Here is a 21,835-nt window from a genome sequence, read left to right on the forward strand (position 1 = left end):
TGCACAAAAAAAAGTGCATGCATTTCTCAGAATAATTCGTACAAACAGCACAACGTCATGTCCTGCAAAAGCCTGTAACTTGTTCAAAGAAATGCAAGAAATGACAAGTTTGTGTGTCATTGTTCATGAACAAGAAAATATCAAAATGTTTTAGCCATGTTCACTCTAAAAAATATAGCTTGGACTCCAAAAAATTAAGGCAACAGTTTGCATCAATTATTTTAAGTTAAGAAAATTCTGAAGCTCTGAAATTAATTCCGGCCAACAAACTATAATAAGTCGGATGTACTTAAAACATTGCGTTGAATACTCATAAAAATTACGTTTTTTTTTAACTTGGGTTTTTTTGCATTTTAAATTAGATTCAATCGTGGACACTGATTTACACAAAACTACTAGAAATGATTTGAACTTTTTTATTTAACAACACTTGCAGGTTCAACACAGTCTGACCTCTTCACCCCCGAATAATTTTTCCTCTTTTTCCCAGAGGCGGGATCTGGACACATGACAAGTATTTTAAATGAGTGTGTTAAGATGCATGTAATGAAACCCCCAAATAACAAAAAAAATTGTTAGAACAGCTGTTCTAATTCTTTCTAAGTTCAGAAAGGGTGGGGCTTAGTGGCACAGAAGACGTCTCTGATTGGTCAGGTATGATGCGTCTACATTTTGTCTTCACTGTGTATTTAAATTCAATCGATGTTAATGTTTGTCTATCTTTATGCCCACGTCAATACTAAAATAGCAGCTTACAGAATTGTCATGTAATACTTATTACTTCCCCAACCTGAAAACAACACAAATTCTAATGCTTTCCATCACAAACACCATCATAAAACCTTTACAAAATGTCTTAATGTAATGTGTTTTGGGTCTTATTCCTGTAGGATTTAATGATGGTTCCCATCCACCAGATAACATCCCACCAACAGAACCCAACACACACCAGTGGATACCCACAGATACCATTAATACAATTCCAACTAATCCAAATTAAATGTTGTGAAGGTTTCTATTTTTTTTTCAGCAGGGTAGTCTCTGACAGTAGTTTGTGATCATTGGATGATGAATTAAAACCACTTTCGTTCCCACATTTGAATGCGACACAAGAGCCTCCATGCGACCCCTGGAGGACGACAATACGCATCAGATTGGGGTGGATGACCTAAACTTTGCCTTTAGGACCCGGAGGAAGCGCTGCTCCGGATGACACTCGGCTGAGAGAGAGCATTTAGAGTGAAAGTACATTATCTACATGTGTAAGTTAAACACAACACTTGTGGAAAGGCGAGGTGTATGCAGGTGGCCCTGAATGAACGATGTATCAGCCGCAATGACAACGACAGTGGATTCGTAGTGAACACGCCCGACTATTGCGAGCAGCTCCGTTATGAATATGAATCTATTTTACATCTCATGCGTATCTAACTTTGAGGAGTTTTTCTGCAACTTTATCTTGTAAAAAAGCTTACAGAAAGGACAAAAATCACAGAAAAGGATTTAAGGATAAACTCTTGTGCTTTGCAAACGTTTCCTTTTTTAAGTTTTTGGAGGAACTTTTATCTGCTAAGCGCCCTAAGTGATTTGGATTAAGTTCATCATCTTGTATGACAGCAACCTGCGTATGCGCATTTTTAACTAAACGTCATTTTGCGCACCACCTACGGATATATTGGAGCATTTTGGATGCGCGCTGAATGCGCACATGGACACGTAAGATGGTATGATTTAAATACATACACACTACATCTCTAAAGGACTTTTACGAAAGCACTATGAATATTTCGCATTTCAAAAATGCTTTATGCTCATTTTGCCCCTTAGCGGATTATGGTGCCATGGTGGCAGACTTTAAAATGACGACTTTTGGCGAGCAGTTGGTGCGCTCAGAATGGCCCGGGAGGATTCAGTGAAGTGTCTGCGCTGTCTGCTCTACGCTCTCAACTTTCTCTTTTGGGTAAGAGAGTCCAAGTGTGAGCAGGTGGCCGGGCGAGCGCTCACGTTACATGGCACGGTTGCGCGCTGCTGCGCGCTCTCCAAGATGCGCAGCAGTCTCTCGCTCTCCAAAACCCGCGTTCTGTTTCTACCCCTATGGTATCTTTAAGTAAAAGATCCCAGCTATGCTCAAATGGCAGCTCTGTTGCGAGCTATTTTTAGAGAATTAAATGTGATAAGCACCAGGGTGTGTTTTTAGAACAAGAATGCATGCGTAGGGCAAACTAAACCCATGCCTCTTATATTGCTACATGTTAAACATAGCACACCACCTAGGTTTCCAAGTGAACTTTATACACAAACACAGATCCATGTAACATTTAAAGGGCCTAAGTTGTGTTTTTGTTATACAGTGTCCCCAAATTCTGAACAAAATGTCAAGTCTATTATTTTTGTTTTGCATTTATAATTAATTAATTTTACTGGAAGCATTCCCTCAAGTTTCATTGCATTAACCATTAGCTTTGAAAATCTCTTTACTTTGAACAGTGTATTTATTATTTTGTAAGTAAAGCATCTCGTGCCATCTTTATTTAAATATATGGAAGGTTATTGCAATGCAATTGCATTTTCAAATGTGGCTTATGCATCCAACGGGTCCAATGTTTTTTCTCTCCCCTTTTTCAAGCTTATGGCCCTGTGTGTGCTAGGAGTGGCCGCCTGCCTCAGGGATCACCTGAACAATGTGTTCACCTTAACCGCCGACACCAGGTGAGTACATGGACAGGTGGGAGCTGTAAAACCTTTCATCCAGGGCAGCGGTCCATGCAAAGGTCTAATTTACAGTTTTCCCACTCTTTAACCGGCCTGGATCATATTGCTATGAGCTAATTACAAGCGTGACTGATGTGTGCAGATCTGAAAAAGAAATCTGGTAAATAACACGCCAGTGGATACGAAGCATTCATTTGTGTTTCTTTTGTATTCGTGTACTTTTTCTCTCAAGCAACTCAGCAAAACTGAGCCAAAGACCCTAATAATATCCTGGAGGCAAGTGAGGTCTAATTAATGTTGACAAAAAGCAATTTATTACCAGGGTGTGTATTACAATTCAGAGGTGCACGTCATGACATACGTGGGACTCGACAGCAAGAAAATTGTGTTGAAATTTGATTGTGCCCAACCGAATAGTTTTCTTCCAGAGCTGCATCGCGGCAGGTTGCTGATTCAGCTCGCCTTTTGGCAATTGTGAAAATCTGATTACAAAAACAAACACAATGGGATATCAACTCGAGTTATGCTGATATGTGTGGGTGTGTGCTTGAATTCCTCCCGTGGTGCCAAAGAGGAGGCACAAAATACATGTAGGTGTTGTGGAGGGGTGAAGATGGTATGCTGAAGTGTTTGGGTTACCGCTGGTTCTCACACATTCTTTAGCGAACACGATCACTCGGTGCAGGATGTTCCTCCTCTGAGCTAATTGGATTTTTTGAAAGCAACTTCTGGAAAAGAAATGTTTTTTTTTTGTTGAGTTGCAATTTTGCTTAGCTGATTACACAACATCTTTTAAGTCATGCATGAGAAGCTAGGTCTATTATGCGAATAGAAATCTATATCACTGACCTAATGTGATTTATAAGGAACTCTTAACTTGTTAAAAAGTGTTTAGTTTCTCTTTCCTCCTGTCTCGGGACACCCTGACGGGGGAGTCTTAATAAGTTATTAAACTTACAACTCAACAGCATTCCCATGTCCTCCTCCGTTAAAAATAGGCTTGGATCCTAGAGACAAGAAAACGGTGGAAAAAATAACCAAAGGGACAAAAAGAGACAGGAAGAGAAATAGTTTGCATTCCTACAGAGTATAATCACAGTTTATTTGGAGCTGGTTTATTAACAAAATATGGAAGAAACGGCAACATTGTTTATGCATCCGGCTTTTTAATACAAAGATACACACTGCATGTTGTGTTATCACAAAAAATGTGATTAATTTATTCATGTCCTTGGCACGAAATTCCGCTTTTTTCGTGCCTTGAGCACGAATGTCTTTTTCATGTCAATTTCTCTAAATTGTTTTTCGTGTCTGGTGCACAATTTTCTTTTTCGTGTCATTTTATGTATTGTTTTCTCATTGTTTTTTCCTTTTTTTTCGCTTGGGGTTAGAATCACTTTCCAAACCCCAACTTTAACTCCAACTCCCCAACTTTAACTCCAACTCCAGGCGAGAATAGTTTTAAAAAGCAGAAGACAAACATGTTGAAATGAATACATAAAAGTACATTCCAACACAAACCCCAAATCTAACCCCAACCCCAAGCGACAATGATTTAAAAATAGTATAAACTATTTATAGAGTGAGACGAAAAAGACATTCGTGCTCAAGGCACGAAAAAAGCTGAATTTCGTGCCATGGACACAAATATTTAATAAAAGTTTCTGTGAGATCATGTTGATATTGTTACCAAATGTATTCATATCAGCAGGGTGCGATTTGCTTGGGGAATGGGGGGATTAACCTCCCCCCGGTCTTTATATCCTTATTCTGTTAACCTAGACAATGTGAAAAATAACAACCCGGGTAACTTAGTATTGGTAAACCGTTCTCTAAAAAATAGCTAATTGAAATTGGTCCCCTTGTGATGTCAGAAGGGGGTAATACCGCCTCTTAATCGGCATTATTTAATCTGCAGAGATCAGCATTTGCATTTATACAGCACAATTTTAACATTTTATAATAAATTATCTATATGATATTTTGAGCTAAAACTTCACATTCGCACTCTGGGGACACTACAGATTTATTTTACTATACTTTAAAAGTCTTGTGAAATGCCCCCTTTAATACATTGAATAATAAATAATCAATGTTACATATTAGGACCTTTTTGAAGGGTACTACCCAGGTGGGACCATTTTTTCTTACAGTGCAGATTTAAATATTTCTGGGTATCAAACCCATGTTGTTTACATTTATGCATTTGGCAGGTGCTTTTGATATTTTGATATTTAGACATTTTACCAGAATTTATGTTCTCCGGGATTCAAACCCATTACCTATCCGGTGCTCTACCAGTTGAGCTACAGGAACCCAGGAAGAGAGAAGGGAAAGCAAGCAGGATTTATAGATAAATAAACAAAAAGACTGCCAAGAAATGACTCTCTCTCTCTTTTTCAGACTGGAGGAGGCAGCCATTCTCACGTACTCCCCCGTTGTCCATCCCATCGTCATCGCCGTGTGCTGTTTTCTAATCATCGTGGCCATGGTGGGCTACTGCGGCACGCTCAAGTGCAATCTGCTCCTACTGTCTTGGGTACGTAGAGAACCGGAAAGAAAAAACACAGCGGGAACATTGTGTGTCTTGGAATGTGTGTGGTTTTATGTACTGGGAATATGTTAAGTTTAGCCGGCATTGACGTTGTTGACACCCCCCTCTTATCCGACACTCAAACAATACTCGCTTTCTTATCCATGCGTTTCTCACAGTGACTTCATCCCGATGCGAGCAGGACATTAACATTCAATCTAAACTTTGTATCAATGTGAATGGTTTGCACACTATCTCAGATGCGTGCAGCGACTCGCTTCTGTGGATTATGTCCCCAAAGCTCTCGACTTTGTGAGATAAAGAGTCAGACAGCAGTAATGGACGAGCACATCAGTCAACATGATGCATTGTCAAGAAGGGCCAAATACAGGGCACATAGTTATATCCATTGTGAGAGTTTGGGCATGTTTGTTTTGCATGCAAAAACACCTAAACCACCTAAAAATGTACATATACATATCATATACAAATATCCATGTTTTTTTGCTAACTAGTCTGTTGCTGCTTCCATGTAACCTGGCTAGAACAGGAAAAAACCCATTGTATTATAGCATTTTGGAAACCAGCACACCTTGTTTTTCTCTATAATGATTTGAAGAAAACCCGGCATGCCAGGCGAGGGCATGCAGAAGGCGTTTTTGTCTGTCTCACTCCCAGGTGTTTGGCGGTGGAGAGGGTGGGGTTCCTGTCTGCTGACCCAGACGCGGAGCTGTTTTCTGGGACTCCTTGGCCCATCTCTCCCCCTCCTGTTCTTTTTCTCTCTCTGGGTCTCCATTCATCTTCTCGCGAGCCATTCTTCTCTCCTCCCTGCCCCAGCGGGCTTGTGTTACCCACAAACAATATAATCTGGATGAGATACAATAGGTAAACCAATCCAGGAGGAGAGAGAGAAGATGTGAGAGAGAGGAGAGGCGCTTGGGTTACGTATTCGCTCTATTCACAGAGAGCAGTACACATTCGCTCGAACCCTCGCACGCTCTTTGTCCTGTCTTGTGGCGACAGAGAAATCCCTGTAGATTTGGAAATTTCCTGTAAATATGTGAGTGGTGCTTGCAAAATCACCACTGTTATGCTGTTGTGTTATTGGTAGTGTTAGGTGTAACGCATTATACGTAATAATATTACTTTTCTGAAGTAACGAGTAAAGTACCGCATTACTTTATGAATGTACATACTAATATTTGATCTACTTTTAAAAAAAAAGTAATGCAAGTTACTTTTCAATTTAATTAATTTGATTAAGAAAAGTATAATAATGTACTGAATCAAACTGAATAGTCACTTAGAAGTGAGCAGGAACAGTTTGAGTCAGAAACATAGATGGCAGGCCAGAACTTGACATTTTTGCGATGGAAATATGCAATTTCTGAATGCAGAACCACCGAGTCCCTAAGGTGACATTGGAGTAAAAAAATCGAAAGTTTACTTTCATGTGCTCACGTGAAACTTTCGCATGCTTACGTGAAGCTTTCATGTGCTCAAGCGAAACCTTCATGTGCAGATTTTTTGTTAAAGTTTAGTTTCATATGCTCACGTGAAACTTTTGCGTGCTTACGTGAAACTTTCATGTGCTCACGCGAAACCTTTTTTTTATTTTAGATTTTTTTAAAGTTTAGTTTTGCGTGCCCATATAAAACTATTGCATGCTCACATGAAACTTTCGCTTACACGTGCGCACACGATAGTTTTACGTGCGCGCGCGATAGTTTTGCTTGAGCGCGCGATAGTTTCACGTGCGCACGCGAAACTAAACTTTATTTACATTTTTCTCCATGTAATGCAAAAGTAACATACAGTAAGTATTACTTTCCATGAAAAGTAACTAAGTAACACAATTAGTTATTTTTTTGGGAAGTAACTTAATATTGTAATGCATTACTTTTAAATGTAACTTTCCCCAACACTGGTTATTGGTGATTGTTAGGTGGTTATAGTTACTGACCAAGTCAAAAGTCTAAATTATATTTTGGGTCCCTTCTTTAATATTAGTCTATGGGTGTGAACCTTCACTGAAAATGATATGCAAAATAAAAATAATGATATGCATTAAAAGGTGTCATATGATACAATTTCATGTTTTCCTTCATGTTCATGCAGAACAGACGCAAAGATTAAAGTCTCAAACCCAAAGAGATATTCTTTCTAAAAGTGAAGGCTCATCCACATCTTCCTAAAATGCCTCATTCAACATTTGCATAACACCGCCCAAATGTATATGCAAATAAAAAGGCGTAACATTTATTCTCGCTGTACCATTTTTGCTTCCGCCATCATGTGCTTTGGGAGCTGAAATATGGTAACATTTTCATCACATGCTTGAGGTATTCGGCCAATCACAACGTACCGGATAGCTGGCCAATAAGAGCACATCGCACTTTTCAGGTCAATGGATCTCATTCACTAAGCATGCGTATGCACAAATTTGTTCGTGAAATGTGCGTACGGACTTTTTAACTTACAAATCATGATTCAACAAAAACCTTCATGATTATTGCGGACATGTGTTTTTGCAAACATTTAGAATAAATTTTAGTATGAAAATTTCTGTTGAATCATGATTTGTAAGTTAAAATGTCCATACGCACATTTTACGAACAAATTTGTGCGTATGCATGCTTAGTGAATGAGACCCATTGAGTTTTCTAAAAATCTGAGCGTTTCAGAAAGGCGGGGCATAGAGGAGCAACAATAATATTTGTTAGGTGGAAAATAATGCATTTTAAACCTTACGTAAACACATTGCATTATACCAAAAACACAAAATAATGCTCTTTTTAGCAACGTCATATGACCCCTTTAACCAATAATACCCAAGGTAATGTAATTTTTTGTGAGTTAGACATAAAGAACAATCTGTGACCTTGATATCTTTATCAAAGTTTAAAGCTTTTCAGCTTTTAAAGACGGGCACAATGTGTCCTCTATCTTTCATTGTTGACATCTGTGTGTCCATTCAAACTCTATTTTGGCGCGAATTCATCCGTCATTAGGCAGAAGTTGGCCAACTTATGCAGATGCCAACACGGACAGGTTGTGTGACCTATGTGACCTCAAGAAGCACGGTTTGAAGTTTCGTTTAACAGGATTATGTGCCAACATTAACCCTTACTCGGTATGCTCGCCTTAGCAGGCACCCCTTCTAACGTAACATTATAATGACATTAACAGTAGCCATCTGTCAAAGCAAACCCAAGATTTAATAATTGACTAAACATTCGGTCCGTTTCACTCTGTTTGTGTTCAGCTCGACTAAAAGAGTGGGAAGTTGTTACGCCGAAAAGGAAACCCATTCATTTTGCCACGTCCTGTTTTCCGTAACAAAACTTGCCAAAAATGTGCAAGTGTCAGAGGAAGAGTAAAGCTCTCAATAAATCAATAAACCGAGAGGTCGGACGAGAGAATGTAACCTTTCTTACTCAGAAAATGTAGAAATTGTGGCTGAGCCAGCCCAGTTTGTACCGAGTATCCCGGAGAACTCGCAGAGGTTTGACATTCACCCCAGACATATTTAAACAACAGATATTAGCCCAGAAGATTGAGGGAGGAGAGATTTTTCACGGTGGCCGACTGACAGCTTCTAAACGGACTGAAATGCTAACACAGCAATCTGTCGGACGCAAATATTTAGAGTCTCCCAAATAAACAACCTGTCAGCCGGGCCCTACGCTCAATACGGCTCCTAACGCTGTCATTCATCTTGATAATCTCTCTCAGGGTGTGTGTTCAACAGAGAAGAACTGTGTACATGTTAGAGATCCTGAGAGGGACGGAGTGAGAAGAGGAGCGTGTCTGGCTGGAAAGACAAAATTAGAAATTTCGTAATGCAATGCAGTTGACTTGACGGTTTCAATAATGTACAGAATAAAGCGGAAATTGCATACATTTCTATTTCTTAATAGTGCATCAATAAAAAAAACCTCACACTTAGGTTCAAAATGGATAGAAATATTATATAATTTCCCCCCCCCCCCAAATTATTTTTAACCAGAATCAGTTCTGTTTAGGGCTTTCAAAAGATTAATTGCGATTAATTGCATACAAAATAAAAGTTTTTGTTTGCATAATACATTTGTGTGTTTAATTATTATGTGTGTATATTATATATATATATATATATATATATATACATGTAAAAATTTAAGAAAACTTTTAGTTATGGATATTTTTTATATATAATATCATATAAAATATTTCTAAATCTAAATAAATAAATAAATATGTAAATGTTTGCGTGTGTATTTATATATACAAAATAATTTACACACAGTGCACAAACATATATTATGCAAAAACAACTTTGATTTTGTATGCGATTAATCGCGATTAATCTTTTGACAGCCCTTATTCTTTAATGCTTTTACTGACGTTTTTAAGCCAGAATCAGACCTGATCGTAACTGTGAAACAATCATTCATTTTCAGCATTTTAACCCTTTAAATATATATTTTCTTGGTTACATAATTGTCAAAAGGATTTATGTTTAAATGGCACACAGATTAAAACAACGCGTTAAGGGGGCTTTTTGTCGTTTTGCACCAAAGTGTAACAATTTTGCGTAACTAGTTTTAAGAACATTTATGAAAGCAAATAAGAGTAAAATATTAAAATTCAAATACAAATACACACCATCAGCTAATTTTGTGCTGTTTGTATTAACACAGCCAAAAAATAAATAAAATAATTCAATGGACAAAAATGCGAACGCTTGAGGGTTAAATATTATGCTAGTTTAACAGCATGCTATTTTTAACAGACTATGTCAAAATGACTATGAAAAACTATTGTTCATTGTTTGTTCATGTTAGCTATTGCATTTACTAACGTTTGGCTTTTAAACGATTAATCATGAAAAAGCTTATGCTTGCATTATATATGTGTGTGTACTACTGTGTATAATTATTAATATAATTATATAAATACACAAACATTCATGTACATCTTTAAGAAATATTTACATGCGTATATATTTTTTTTTATATTTTATATTATATAGAAATAAAAAAATCTATAAATATTTGTTTCTTAAATGTATCCATACATAAAAATTACACACAGTAAACACACAAAAATTATGCAAACACAAACTTTTATTTTGTATGTGATTAATCACGATTAATTTTTTGACAGCTCTAACAAATACACATTTACTGTAATGTGTTACTAATGTAGAGGAACCACAATTGCTGGAACCTTTATTTTTTAAACCCGCCCTTCCTAAAAAAATCACTTTTAAATGTGTTTCTATCAGAAAATGAGTCGCCAGTATATCCTGTATACAAATCCATCTCTTCTTCTTTGTGTAATCTCCTTTAAACTGCAACAGTCACAGAAAACATGCTGTTGGGGATCCCCTATCAATGTGATGTCACATTGATTACTCTCCACCCATGACTGCTCACAGACTCCGCCTTATGAGCACGTAGTTCAATCTACTGTCAGAGTAGTGATGTAGTCCAAAGCACATGTGTAAGCGCTCAACCCCATATTTTGCATACGGGGAGGGAAACAAAAGCTTTCTTTGCTTTTAAAGAAACACAAAACAGGGCGTTTTTTTAATACAGCCTCAAATGGCCATTATCAACAACAATTTCTAATTTAAGCTGAAACTTTACAGACTTCTGGGAATACCAGAGACTATTTTAATATTGCTGAAATCATCTAGGTTAGGGGCCCTTTAAGGGTGAATGTCACACACACACAATCTCCTTTCCTTTTTTTTATAACTGTTAATCAACACCTTCCTTCTCTATTGTTTCAAAATCAACAAGATATTTTTAACCTGGCAGCTTTTTCTTGTGTTTGTCTGCAGTATTTTGGCAGTCTGATGGTGATATTTTGCGTGGAGCTGGCCAGCGGCGTATGGACGTACGATGAGGTTGGTGGCGCTATGAATAAACAGGAATGTTGGTGTACTATCTCCTCTCTAACTCTCCACCAGTCCTATCATCTTTCTGCCGTGCTATCTCACGTCAACAACATGGCCACCACCCGCCTGTTACGAAACGAGGATTCGATTTCTGATCCAGCTGCTTACGTCTAATCTTAAACATTATGAGTTCAAACCAACGCATTTCCTTATGCGCCATATATGTGTTGAGTAAGGTAAATGCTCTTGCTTGGTCTTAGATATAGATAAGCATCAGGCTTTGGACAAGCCTGCAGGACTTAAAGATTCGATCAGCGGGGGGAGAAGGGATTGCAAGAGCATCTGCTGTTCTCAGACCAGTGAGAGTTGAGATAAGACTCACCTCCAGGGGAAGATATCTCACACACCTGCCTTTAATCTAGACTCTTTAACTCAGACATACACGGGTTCTTCCTCCAGACCAGGTCTTATCACTAACCCAATAGCCTTTGAAGGGTTTGATGTTCCTATTGTGAAGATCTGACCTAATGTGACCCATGTGTGTGGATGACCAATGAGTCTGCTTAGACCAGGGCTCTGAGAAAGGGCTACCATAATGGATAAAATAATCTGGAGGGCTACATTTAGTCTACTCAAAACTTCTTTATTTTACTTGTTTGATATGTTTTATAATTTAAAATGTTAACATGCATAGAAGAAACTAAGCTAATATAAAAATATGTAATAAATCAATATTAAAATTAAGGCTATTAATAGAATGTGCTTTGGTGGGCAACTCACAGACTCTGTGCGGGCAACCTGGATTTTTGTTTTGTTTTCAGTAAAAATATCTAAAAATAAAAAATAATTTATAAAATAATTAATTTAAGATTCTATTTCTTTATGAGCAAATCAACCAAAGAAAATAAGTCTAGTTTTAATATCAATATTTAATATCAAATATAAGTGATTTTGTGCATAAAACAAGCAAAAAAATCTGCCAATGGGGTAAGCAAAAAATCTTGAACATTTTTCTTAAAGGTGCAGTGTGTAAATTTTAGCGGCATCTAGTGGTGAGGTTGCGAATCGCAACCAATGGTTCAGTCCACTGCTCTTCCCTCGCTTTTGAAACGCATAGAGAAGCTACAGTAGCCACCACAAAAAAAAGGTCATCGACGGAGACAACTTAGTAAATAAGTTTGTCCGTTAAGGGCTTCTGTAGAAACATGGCGGCACAAAATGGCGACTTCCATGTAAGGGGACCCTCAGTGTATGTAGATAAAAACGTCTCATTCTTAGGTTATAAAAACATAACGGTTCATTATAAAAAGGTCTTAATACCCCCCTGATAATATAGTTTTGTATATTATTTTGCATTTCTGTCAAGAGATCCTTTTAAAAATTACACACTGGACCTTTATACTCTAAATTCAAGAAAAATTCAAGAAAAAATTGCTTACCCCATTGGCAGATTTTTTTGATTGTTTTATGCACATAATCACTTAAATCTGATATTTTTGGTCTAAAAACTAGACTTATTTTCTTGGGTCGTTTGGCTCATCAAGAAAAAGCATTTTAATTTAAGAATTTTTAGATATTTTTACTGAAAACAAGACAGAAATACTAAGATTTTTTCTTGAAAACCATTTTTGCAGTGAACCTGTTTCCTTAGCATAAAGTTTAACATAAAACATAAAGGATGAGCTTTCAATAGCTTATTTTCCCATCTGCATGGATGAAAGATTTCAAATATGATTCAATTTGCTTTAAATATCATTCACTTTAATATTGTTCAACAAGAGAGAGAGGTGATTTTATATGATCATAAAAAGGTCATAGAAGTAAGTGGCAAAGTATTGAGAAATAATTTCAACATGCATCACCCCAATTCTCCTATTGATTTTAAAGCTCTTGGTTTGGGTAATAGATATGAAATGTATTAACCTTTCTTTCTTTCTTTGTCTTTCTTTCTTTTTTTGTCTTTAGCCTATGGTACAGAGGTCTGATATGATAAGTCTAAAATCACGTATGCCTCATTTTGGCCTGCAACGCTACCAGTGGCTCACACATGCGTGGAATTCAATACAGACCGAGTTAAGGTCAACGACATCACATAAAATCCCGTCTAACACGTTCCCAGCAATTACTTTTCAAATACAACCCGAATGTGACAGCTACATGCATTACAGCGCCCCCTAATGTGTGGTGCGGTTTCTTCATTTTTACATTTTAAATTCTGACTTTCATCCTTTGCAATGTGTTTAGTTGCATCTTTAGTGATTTGTAACTGCTTGTCTAAAGACTTACCGTGCACTTACCGTGGGTTCACACCATCCGCGTTTGAGGCGTTAACTTCGCGTCTAGTTTTCCGCTTGAACATTTTGAGTTTACTCGCTTCATTCGCGCGTGAAATTCTAGTCATCAATACATTCACATGGAAATTTGTTTCATGGGAGGGGCTTCTGCGACTCCGCTCATTTCCTGTAATCACGTCACTACTAGAGAAAGCTCCTGATTGGTTAAGGCGGCGCGTTTTTCCGACAAAGTTCAACTCGCGCGTTTCCCGTGAATGAGGCGAATCGCGTCTAACGCAAGACCTCCAAACGCACGTCAACGTGTCTTTACATTGACTTAACATTGAAATCACTCACACTTGACGCCTCTACCGCGGCTGGTGTGAACACAGCATTAGAGGGTTTTGCAGTGAAAGACAGTCATTTTTTTTAAATACCAATGAAATAACAAATAAAGTGAAATTTGTAAAAATAAGACATTTCAATCACTGACTGATAACATTTTCATTGCCATTAAAGTAAAGTTACTGAACCTAAACATACACTGTAAAAAATACTTTGCTGCCTTAAAATTTTTTGTTAAATCGACTCAGATTTACAAGTCATGTCAACAGAGATGAGTTGTCACAACTCACAAACTACAGTTGAGAAAAGTCAACTCCATTTTATAAGTTATAACAACTCACCTGTAGTTATATCAACTCATTTCTATTCAAGATAAATAATAGTAAGTTGACATGACTTGTAAATCCGAGTTGATTCAACAAAAATTTTAAAGCAGCAAAGTATTTTTTACAGTGTAAGAGCTTTAAAAACGCTTATTTAAAGGGAAACATGTCAGACCCACAGGATTTTGCATCTTAACTTTTCACATTCTTACATACCTTTTTAAATTTGTTTTTAAATATGTATTTTTCTATGCCATTAAAACTATTTTGAATCTTGATTCCTGACCCGCCTCAACTAGTACATTTACACTGCATGAATGTACAGTATTTGCTAACATTCACACTTGCATTACAGTTAAAATGTTGTGGAGTGATCTACTTCACCGATTGGCTGGAGATGACAGAGATGGAGTGGCCACCGGACTCCTGCTGCTCCAATCAGTATCCAGGGTGTGCCCGCCACGCCCACTATAATGACCTCAGTGACCTTCATCAGGAGGTGAGCAATTGTTTCATGTGGAAGAATCCTAAACACTAGAAGTCAGATAAATATGACAGTGATTATGGTTTTGTACATTTTCAAGTTTAATTTGATCTGTCACAATAGTATTTAAAGATATTTGAAGACTTAAGGTGTGGCGGGGTTTACCTGTTGAGTGTTTCACAAGCTGCAGTGTTTATCGGGACACTGACAGTGCAAATAAAGTCAAATAGCTTGCAGCCGCACATGTGTGTGTTTAAAGCTATTACACAGAGTTTGGGACAGACCCAACACTGATGCCCATCTGGCCTTCTGCTCTTTAAATTTCCAGCTCAGCTGGACTCAGCATCACAATCATTAACAAAAAGAGCAGATGTCACTTTCCTTCAGTCACACAAACAAACACTCTCAGACCTGATGCACACTCAGTATGTGTAGATAGTATGTGTTGGTGTCCGTCTGTCTATCTGTTCATCTGTATGTCTGTCCATATATCCATCCCTCTGTCTATCTTTCCATCTGTCTGTCTGTCTGTCCATATATCCATCCCTCTGTCTATCCGTCTATCTGTCTATCCATATATCTGTCTCCCTGTCCATCTGTCTGTCTATCCATCCATCCATCCACCAGTCTAAGCATCCCTCTGTCTATCTGTCCATCAGTCCATCCATCAGTCTGTCTGTCTATCTATCCATCTATCATACAGTCCAAGCATCCCTTTGTCTAGCTGTCCATCTGTCTGTCTGGCTATATATCTATTCCTCTGTCTATCTGTCCATCTATCTTTCTGTCTATCCATCCATCCATCCATCAGTCCAAGCAACCCTCTGTCTATCTGTCCATCTGTCTGTATGTCCATATATCCATCCCTTTGTCTATCCGTCTGTCTATCTGTTCATCTGTCTGTCTGTCCATATATCCATCCCTCTGTCTATCTTTCCATCTGTCTGTCTGTCTGTCCATATATCCATCCCTCTGTCTATCCGTCTATCCATATATCTGTCTCCCTGTCCATCTGTCTGTCTATCCATCCATCCATCCATCCATCAGTCTAAGCATCCCTCTGTCTATCTGTCCATCAGTCCATCCATCAGTCTGTCTGTCTATCTATCCATCTATCCTACAGTCCAAGCATCCCTTTGTCTAGCTGTCCATCTGTCTGTCTGGCTATATATCTATTCCTCTGTCTATCTGTCCATCTGTCTTTCTGTCTATCCATCCATCCATCCATCAGTCCAAGCAACCCTCTGTCTATCTGTCCATCTGTCTGTATGTCCATATATCCCTCCCTCTGTCTATCTGTCTGTCTGTCTATCCATATATCCATCCCCCTGTCCATCTGTCTGTATGTCCATCAATCCATCCATCGGTCTGTCTGTGTATCCATCTATCCATCCATCAGTCTAAGCATCCCTCTGTCTATCTGTCTATCAGTCTATCTATCCATCAGTCCAAGCATCCCTCTGTCTAGCTGTCCATCTGTCTGTCTGTCAATATATCCATTCCTTTGTCTATCTGTCCATCTGTCTGTCTGTCTGTCTGTCTGTCTGTTTGTCTGTCTATCCATATATTCATTCCTCTGCCTATCCATCCATCCATCAGTCCAAGCATCCCTCTGTCTATCTGTCTGTCTGTCCATATATCCATCCATATGTCTATCTGTCTGTCCATATATCCATCCCTCTGTCTATCTGTCCATCAATCCATGCATCAGTCTGTATGTCTACCTATATATCCATTAGGGGTGGAACGGTACATGTATTCGTTTCGAACCGAATCGGTACGGGGGTCACGGTTCGGTGCACGAATTTAAACGGAGAATACACGGTATGAAAGTAAAAAAAACTTTCGTGCAAAATAATTAATGTAATGCGGAACTACTGTCAGGTACGCGGGTTCTTTAGGACAGCTAATCTGTAGCCCGGCTTTAGCTCTGAAGCTCTGATTGGGGCCGATGCAGCCGAGCTTCGCCTATGCATGTGCTCTGTCAGAGCCCGTCAACATTCTCTGGCACTCTGCAGTTTTTTGTCAGATTGACGGACGGTCTAGTGAGTGAGTCAAATAGCAGCGACAGCGAGTATGGCAAGTGGTGATGAGGATCCGCCGGCCTGTTTAAGATCGCAAGTTTGGAAAACGTTGGTTTTCCAGCAATTAACAGTAGTACAGGCGAGAGAGTGGTGGAAAAGACGAGGACTGGGTGTCGGCGTTGTTCAGCAGTTGTTGGGTATGTGAATTACGTCTAATCAGGTCTCTCAAGTCTCACGCATTCACCATGAGACACACGCATTTCAGTTAGTTCAGGCCACACTTTGTATTTTGCATGCTAAGAAGTAGGAGATACATTGTCCTGCTATATACAATTAATAGACGAAGTGCAGGCATATGCAGGGCACTTCTGTCGAGTTCAGCTGCATTCAGTTTTTTAAGTGTGCTCAACTTTACGCAGCGCCATCAGCGACAGAGTACCGCGAGGAAACTTGCGTAGGAGGCTGATTTCAAAACGCTCTCGCGTTACTCTGACGTCATCCAGTTGTCGTTTCTTGCAGCTCCTCATGAAGTCGTACACACCTATTAATGCATCCTACAAGCCTACATTTTTTGTTCTTTAGTACATTAATATGAAATAAATGTGCTAAAATGTAATTAAAAAATATATTTAGGTAACTTGTAATACATTAGAAACGCATCTTTGTATGAAAGATGAGTACAAGTTTATACATTTTTGTTATATGATATAGTATGTTAAATGCATTTCAGTTCATATTCATGACATCTCACAAAAACACAGATAAGGACACCTATGTTTTTAAGATTATCTTAAGTACAAAAAAAAATTGCCTTCTGCATTGTTGTTTTGCTTTTCCCTCCACTGTACCGAAAGTGAATCGAACCGTGTCGTCTGAACCGAGGTACGAACCGAACCGGGACTTCTGTGTACCGTTCCACCCCTAATATCCATCTATCCTACAGTCCAAGGATCCCTTTGTCTAGCTGTCCATCTGTCTGTCTGGCTATATATCTAATCATCTGTCTATCTGTCCATCTATCTTTCTGTCTATCCATCCATCCATCCATCAGTCCAAGCATCCCTCTGTCTATCTGTCTGTATGTCCATATATCCATCCCTTTGTCTATCTGTCTGTCTGTCTATCCATATATCCATCCCCCTGTCCATCTGTCTGTCTGTCCATATATCCAGCCCTCTGTCTATCTGTCTGTCTGTCTATCCATATATCCATCTGTCTGTCCATCCATATATCCATCCCTCTGTCTATCTGTTCATCAGTCCATCCATCCATCGGTCTCTTTGTCTATTTTCTCCATCCATCAGTTCAATCATCTCTCTGTCTATCTGTCCATCTGTCTGTCTGTCTACCCATATATCCATCCCTCTGTCTATCTGTTTGTCTGTCCATATATCCATCCCTCTTTCTTTCTGTCCATCAATCTGTCTGTCTATCTATCCGTCCATCCATCCATCAGTCTGTCTGTCTGTCTATCTATCTATCTATCCATCCATCCATCCATCCATCCATCCATCCATCCATCAGTCCAAGCATCCCTCTGTCTATCTGTCCATCTGTCTGTCTGCCTACCCATATATCCATCCCTCTGTCTATCTGTCCATCAGTCCATCCATCCATCAGTCTGTCTGTCTATCAATCTATCTATCTATCCATCCATCCATCAGTCCAAGCATCCCTCTGTCTATCTGTCCATCTGTCTGTGTGTCTATACATAAATTCATCCCTCTATCTGTCTGTCTGTCTGTCCATATATCCATCCCTCTGTCTATCTATTTGTCCATCCATCAGTCCAAGCATCCCTCTGTCTCTCTGTCTGTCTGTCCATATATCCATCCCTCTGTCTATCTGTCTGTCTGTCTGTCCATCTATCAGTCCAAGCATCTCTCTGTCTATCTGTCCACCTGTCTGTCTGTCTACCTATATATCCATCGCTCTGTCTATCCTTCCATATATCCATCCCTCTGTCTTTCTGTCTATCAATATATCCATGCTCGAACTGATTTTGCCAAGTGGTTGATGCCCTCAGGGCAACATATTGTGTTGACCCAGGGACAACATTTTTCTAAATAAAACCTAAACCCACCCCAAACCCCAACCCTAACTATAACCAAACCCTTAAATCAGAGGGACATGATAAATGAAAAACAATGGTCTAGAAACAGCTAATCCTGATTGTAAGCTTAAACTTAAAACAAACTGTAAACTTATTTCTGAAATCTGATTGGTTGATTAAAATGTTGTCTCAGGATCAACATGATGTTGCCCTGAGGACATCAACCACTTGGCAAAATCAGGAGAGCCATATATCCATCCCTCTATCTATCTGTCCATGCATCAATCAGTCCCATTCATCCTCTCTCTTCTCTCTCTCTCTCTCCCCACATCCATCCGTCTATTGTTCGCCTGCTTTCTATTTCTCTTTTCACTCACTCTCCCTCATTTGGCATCTCACTCTTCGATGTAAATCCCTCACTAAAAGGAAATACTTTACCTGCCTTTCCACAATTCAGCATGAGAAATACCCAACAGACGCAGGCAAACACGCGAGCGGATGAACGTGTCACATTGCTCACATATTAGTGGGGCAGCTGTTGCTCTGGCAGTTGCGCAGGCTGCATCTGCAGGAATTCATAACTTAAAACATGGAAACCAAACTATTAGCTTAACAGAGCAACATTCTTTCCAGCTTAAATGTTTTTCTTTCAGGCATCGGTTTGTTTCATGAGACTCACAGCCATGAGTTGCTACATTCTCATGATAGTGACAATTTTAAGTTGAAAAAGTTTCTTAAGTGTTATCAATTGAAGTAACTAGTAGGTCCAACTTTAATTTTAACTGCACTACACTGTATAAAGGGAAAGTTTATGGGGCAAAGATTTACCGATTGCATTACATTGCAGGTACATTTCTCATAATGCTTCTCATTGTGTCGGTTTAACAGGGCTGCGGTCCCAAGATCTACAGTTTTATCCGGGGTACCAAGCAGTTGCAAGTTTTAAGGTTTTTGGGCGTGTCTATAGGAGTGGCCCAGATTTTAGCCATGACATTGACTGTCACACTCCTGTGGGCTCTTTATTACGACCACAAACCACCGGAACCCGCGACCCCGGACCCTCACAGCCCCGGAGAGGAGGCTTTAAAGCCCAATCACTCCCATACACGAGTGCCTGAGGCCTGGACAAACACGACCCCTAATGGACACACCCAGATTGAGATGGAGCAGCTTTCCTAGCAGCCAATCAAATCAGACAGATGCCATTACACTGTGAAGATGCTATAAGGACGACACTGAATGGATACGACAGGAAGGGAATTGGAGCAGAAAATGGACACATGGAATATTAAGCAGTTTTGCGTGCTGGATGACAAGATTGTTTGTATAAGGAGTGAAGACACTTTTTCATTGGCTGTACATAGAAAACTGTGCCTGACAAGACAATCTGTGACTTAACAGACATTGTTGTGTGTATGAAGGTACCGACCGGCACATAATGATCTACAACCTGATAACCAAGCCATTTCTAAATGACTATCATGGGTAATCTTGAGCCAAAATTGACTCACAAAATGCGGAAAAACTCCTGCCAACTACTCCCTAGGATGGGATTTATATTTCTATCACCAATGATCAAATTGCACATACAGGATTGTGGGATAAAATAGACAGTAAATGATACATTTACATTTATGCATTTGGCAAATGTTTTTATCCAAAGCAACTTACTGTGCATTCAATATATACATTTTCTTAATCAGTATTTGTGTTCCCTGGGATTGAACCCATCATCTTTGCATTATTGATGCAATGCTGTACCAGTTGAGCTACAACCAGATTTTCGGATTTGAAAAATGCAGTGCTGTCTTCTTACCTCTGTATGTTGCCTGCAAACGTAGGTTCTTGTACCTCAGGTTGTAATATCTCAAACGAACTATGAGTGGAAAATCAAATGTGTTTGCTTAAATTTTCCTATTCAATGGACTATTAAACAACAAGCTGCAAACCATTGAAACAACAATTACTTGCACAGATACACACAGACAAGAATGAATGCATGGACACAATGTGTGGATACAAGCTTGAGTCTTAATGAGTTTTCTGATGATGTTTTTTTTTTCTGATAGAATGCAGTGCAAGCTTTTGTTCTTGAAGATGCTTGGATACATTTATGTGGATGTTCACATCTTAATTTAACAACACAGTTTTAGGATAATCCCTACTGAAAAATCCAGCTAAGACCAGCATAAGCTGGTGAGCTGGTTTTAGCTGGTCCCCAGCTTGGTTTTAGCTGGTGTAGGAAGCTGGTTTTGCTGGTGTAGCACGCTGGTCTAGCTGTGTTTTGGTCACATTTTAAGCTAGTCTAGCTGGACTTAGCTGGTCATGCTGGAATACCAGCATGACCAGCTTTGTCAGGCTGGGATGACCAGCGTAAACCACCTTAAACCAGCTAAAACCAGCTACCAGCTTATGCTGATTTTAGCTGGATTTTTCAGTAGGGATGTCACACTGGTGTGCTAATTATGGAAGTTGCTACCCAGTCTCACGGGATTGTGTGCCTATAGTCACGTAATGTTTTGATTCTTTTTCGTGATACCGTCACAGATTTCCGCGTTTTTCGTGATTGTATCACAAGTTTCTGTTTGTGTGTCATTGTCACGTATTGGTTACTCAACTGCTTTTTCCTATTTTCAAACCATTTTCGCTTCGGTTTATGGTTAGATTTGGTGTTTGCGTTAGTATGTCACTTTAAGTATTGGTTTATACTATTTTTTCAGATTTTATTATATTTTCTAAATTTTAAACCATTTTCGCCTGGCGTTAGGGTTAGAGTTAGTTTTGGGATAAGGATGTCATTTTATGTAAATCTAACCCTAAACCGAAGCGACAATGGTAAGAAAATAGGACAAAACCGTGACAATGACACATAAACAGAAATTCGTGATACAATCATGAAAAATTTTGGAAAATCATGACAGTATCACAAAAAATAATCAAAAATTACATGACTATAGGTACTTAATTTCGTGAGACTGGGCTGGAAGTTTCTACCAATTTTAAATAAATTAATTTAATGATAAGATAGAATCGCAAAATATGTTCCAAAATAGAAAATGAAATGCTAATATAGAAATTAAAACATTAAATTAAATTATTTTATTTTTAAGATTATAATGCATCTTTCCTGCCAAATTGAAAAATAAAATGCAATTAATGATTTGATATTTCATTTTCACTACAATCTCGAGGCAAGACTGC

General features: G+C 38.7%; 1 protein-coding gene across 1 annotated transcript; it reads left to right on the plus strand.

The window, feature by feature from the left end:
• The first annotated feature begins 1,141 nt into the window (after nt 1–1,141).
• tspan12 (tetraspanin 12) lies at nt 1,142–20,585 on the plus strand. Its single transcript, XM_073869272.1, has 8 exons — nt 1,142–1,724; nt 1,828–1,960; nt 2,627–2,709; nt 5,116–5,251; nt 11,076–11,141; nt 13,098–13,203; nt 14,427–14,572; nt 19,523–20,585. Exons 2-8 carry the CDS (start codon nt 1,895–1,897, stop codon nt 19,811–19,813), a joined length of 894 nt encoding a protein of 297 aa, XP_073725373.1. The 5' UTR covers nt 1,142–1,724; nt 1,828–1,894; the 3' UTR covers nt 19,814–20,585.
• Nucleotides 20,586–21,835: the final 1,250 nt, after the last annotated feature.

This window comes from Misgurnus anguillicaudatus, chromosome 1 (assembly GCF_027580225.2).
Source record: "Misgurnus anguillicaudatus chromosome 1, ASM2758022v2, whole genome shotgun sequence".
Classification (NCBI taxonomy): domain Eukaryota; kingdom Metazoa; phylum Chordata; class Actinopteri; order Cypriniformes; family Cobitidae; genus Misgurnus; species Misgurnus anguillicaudatus.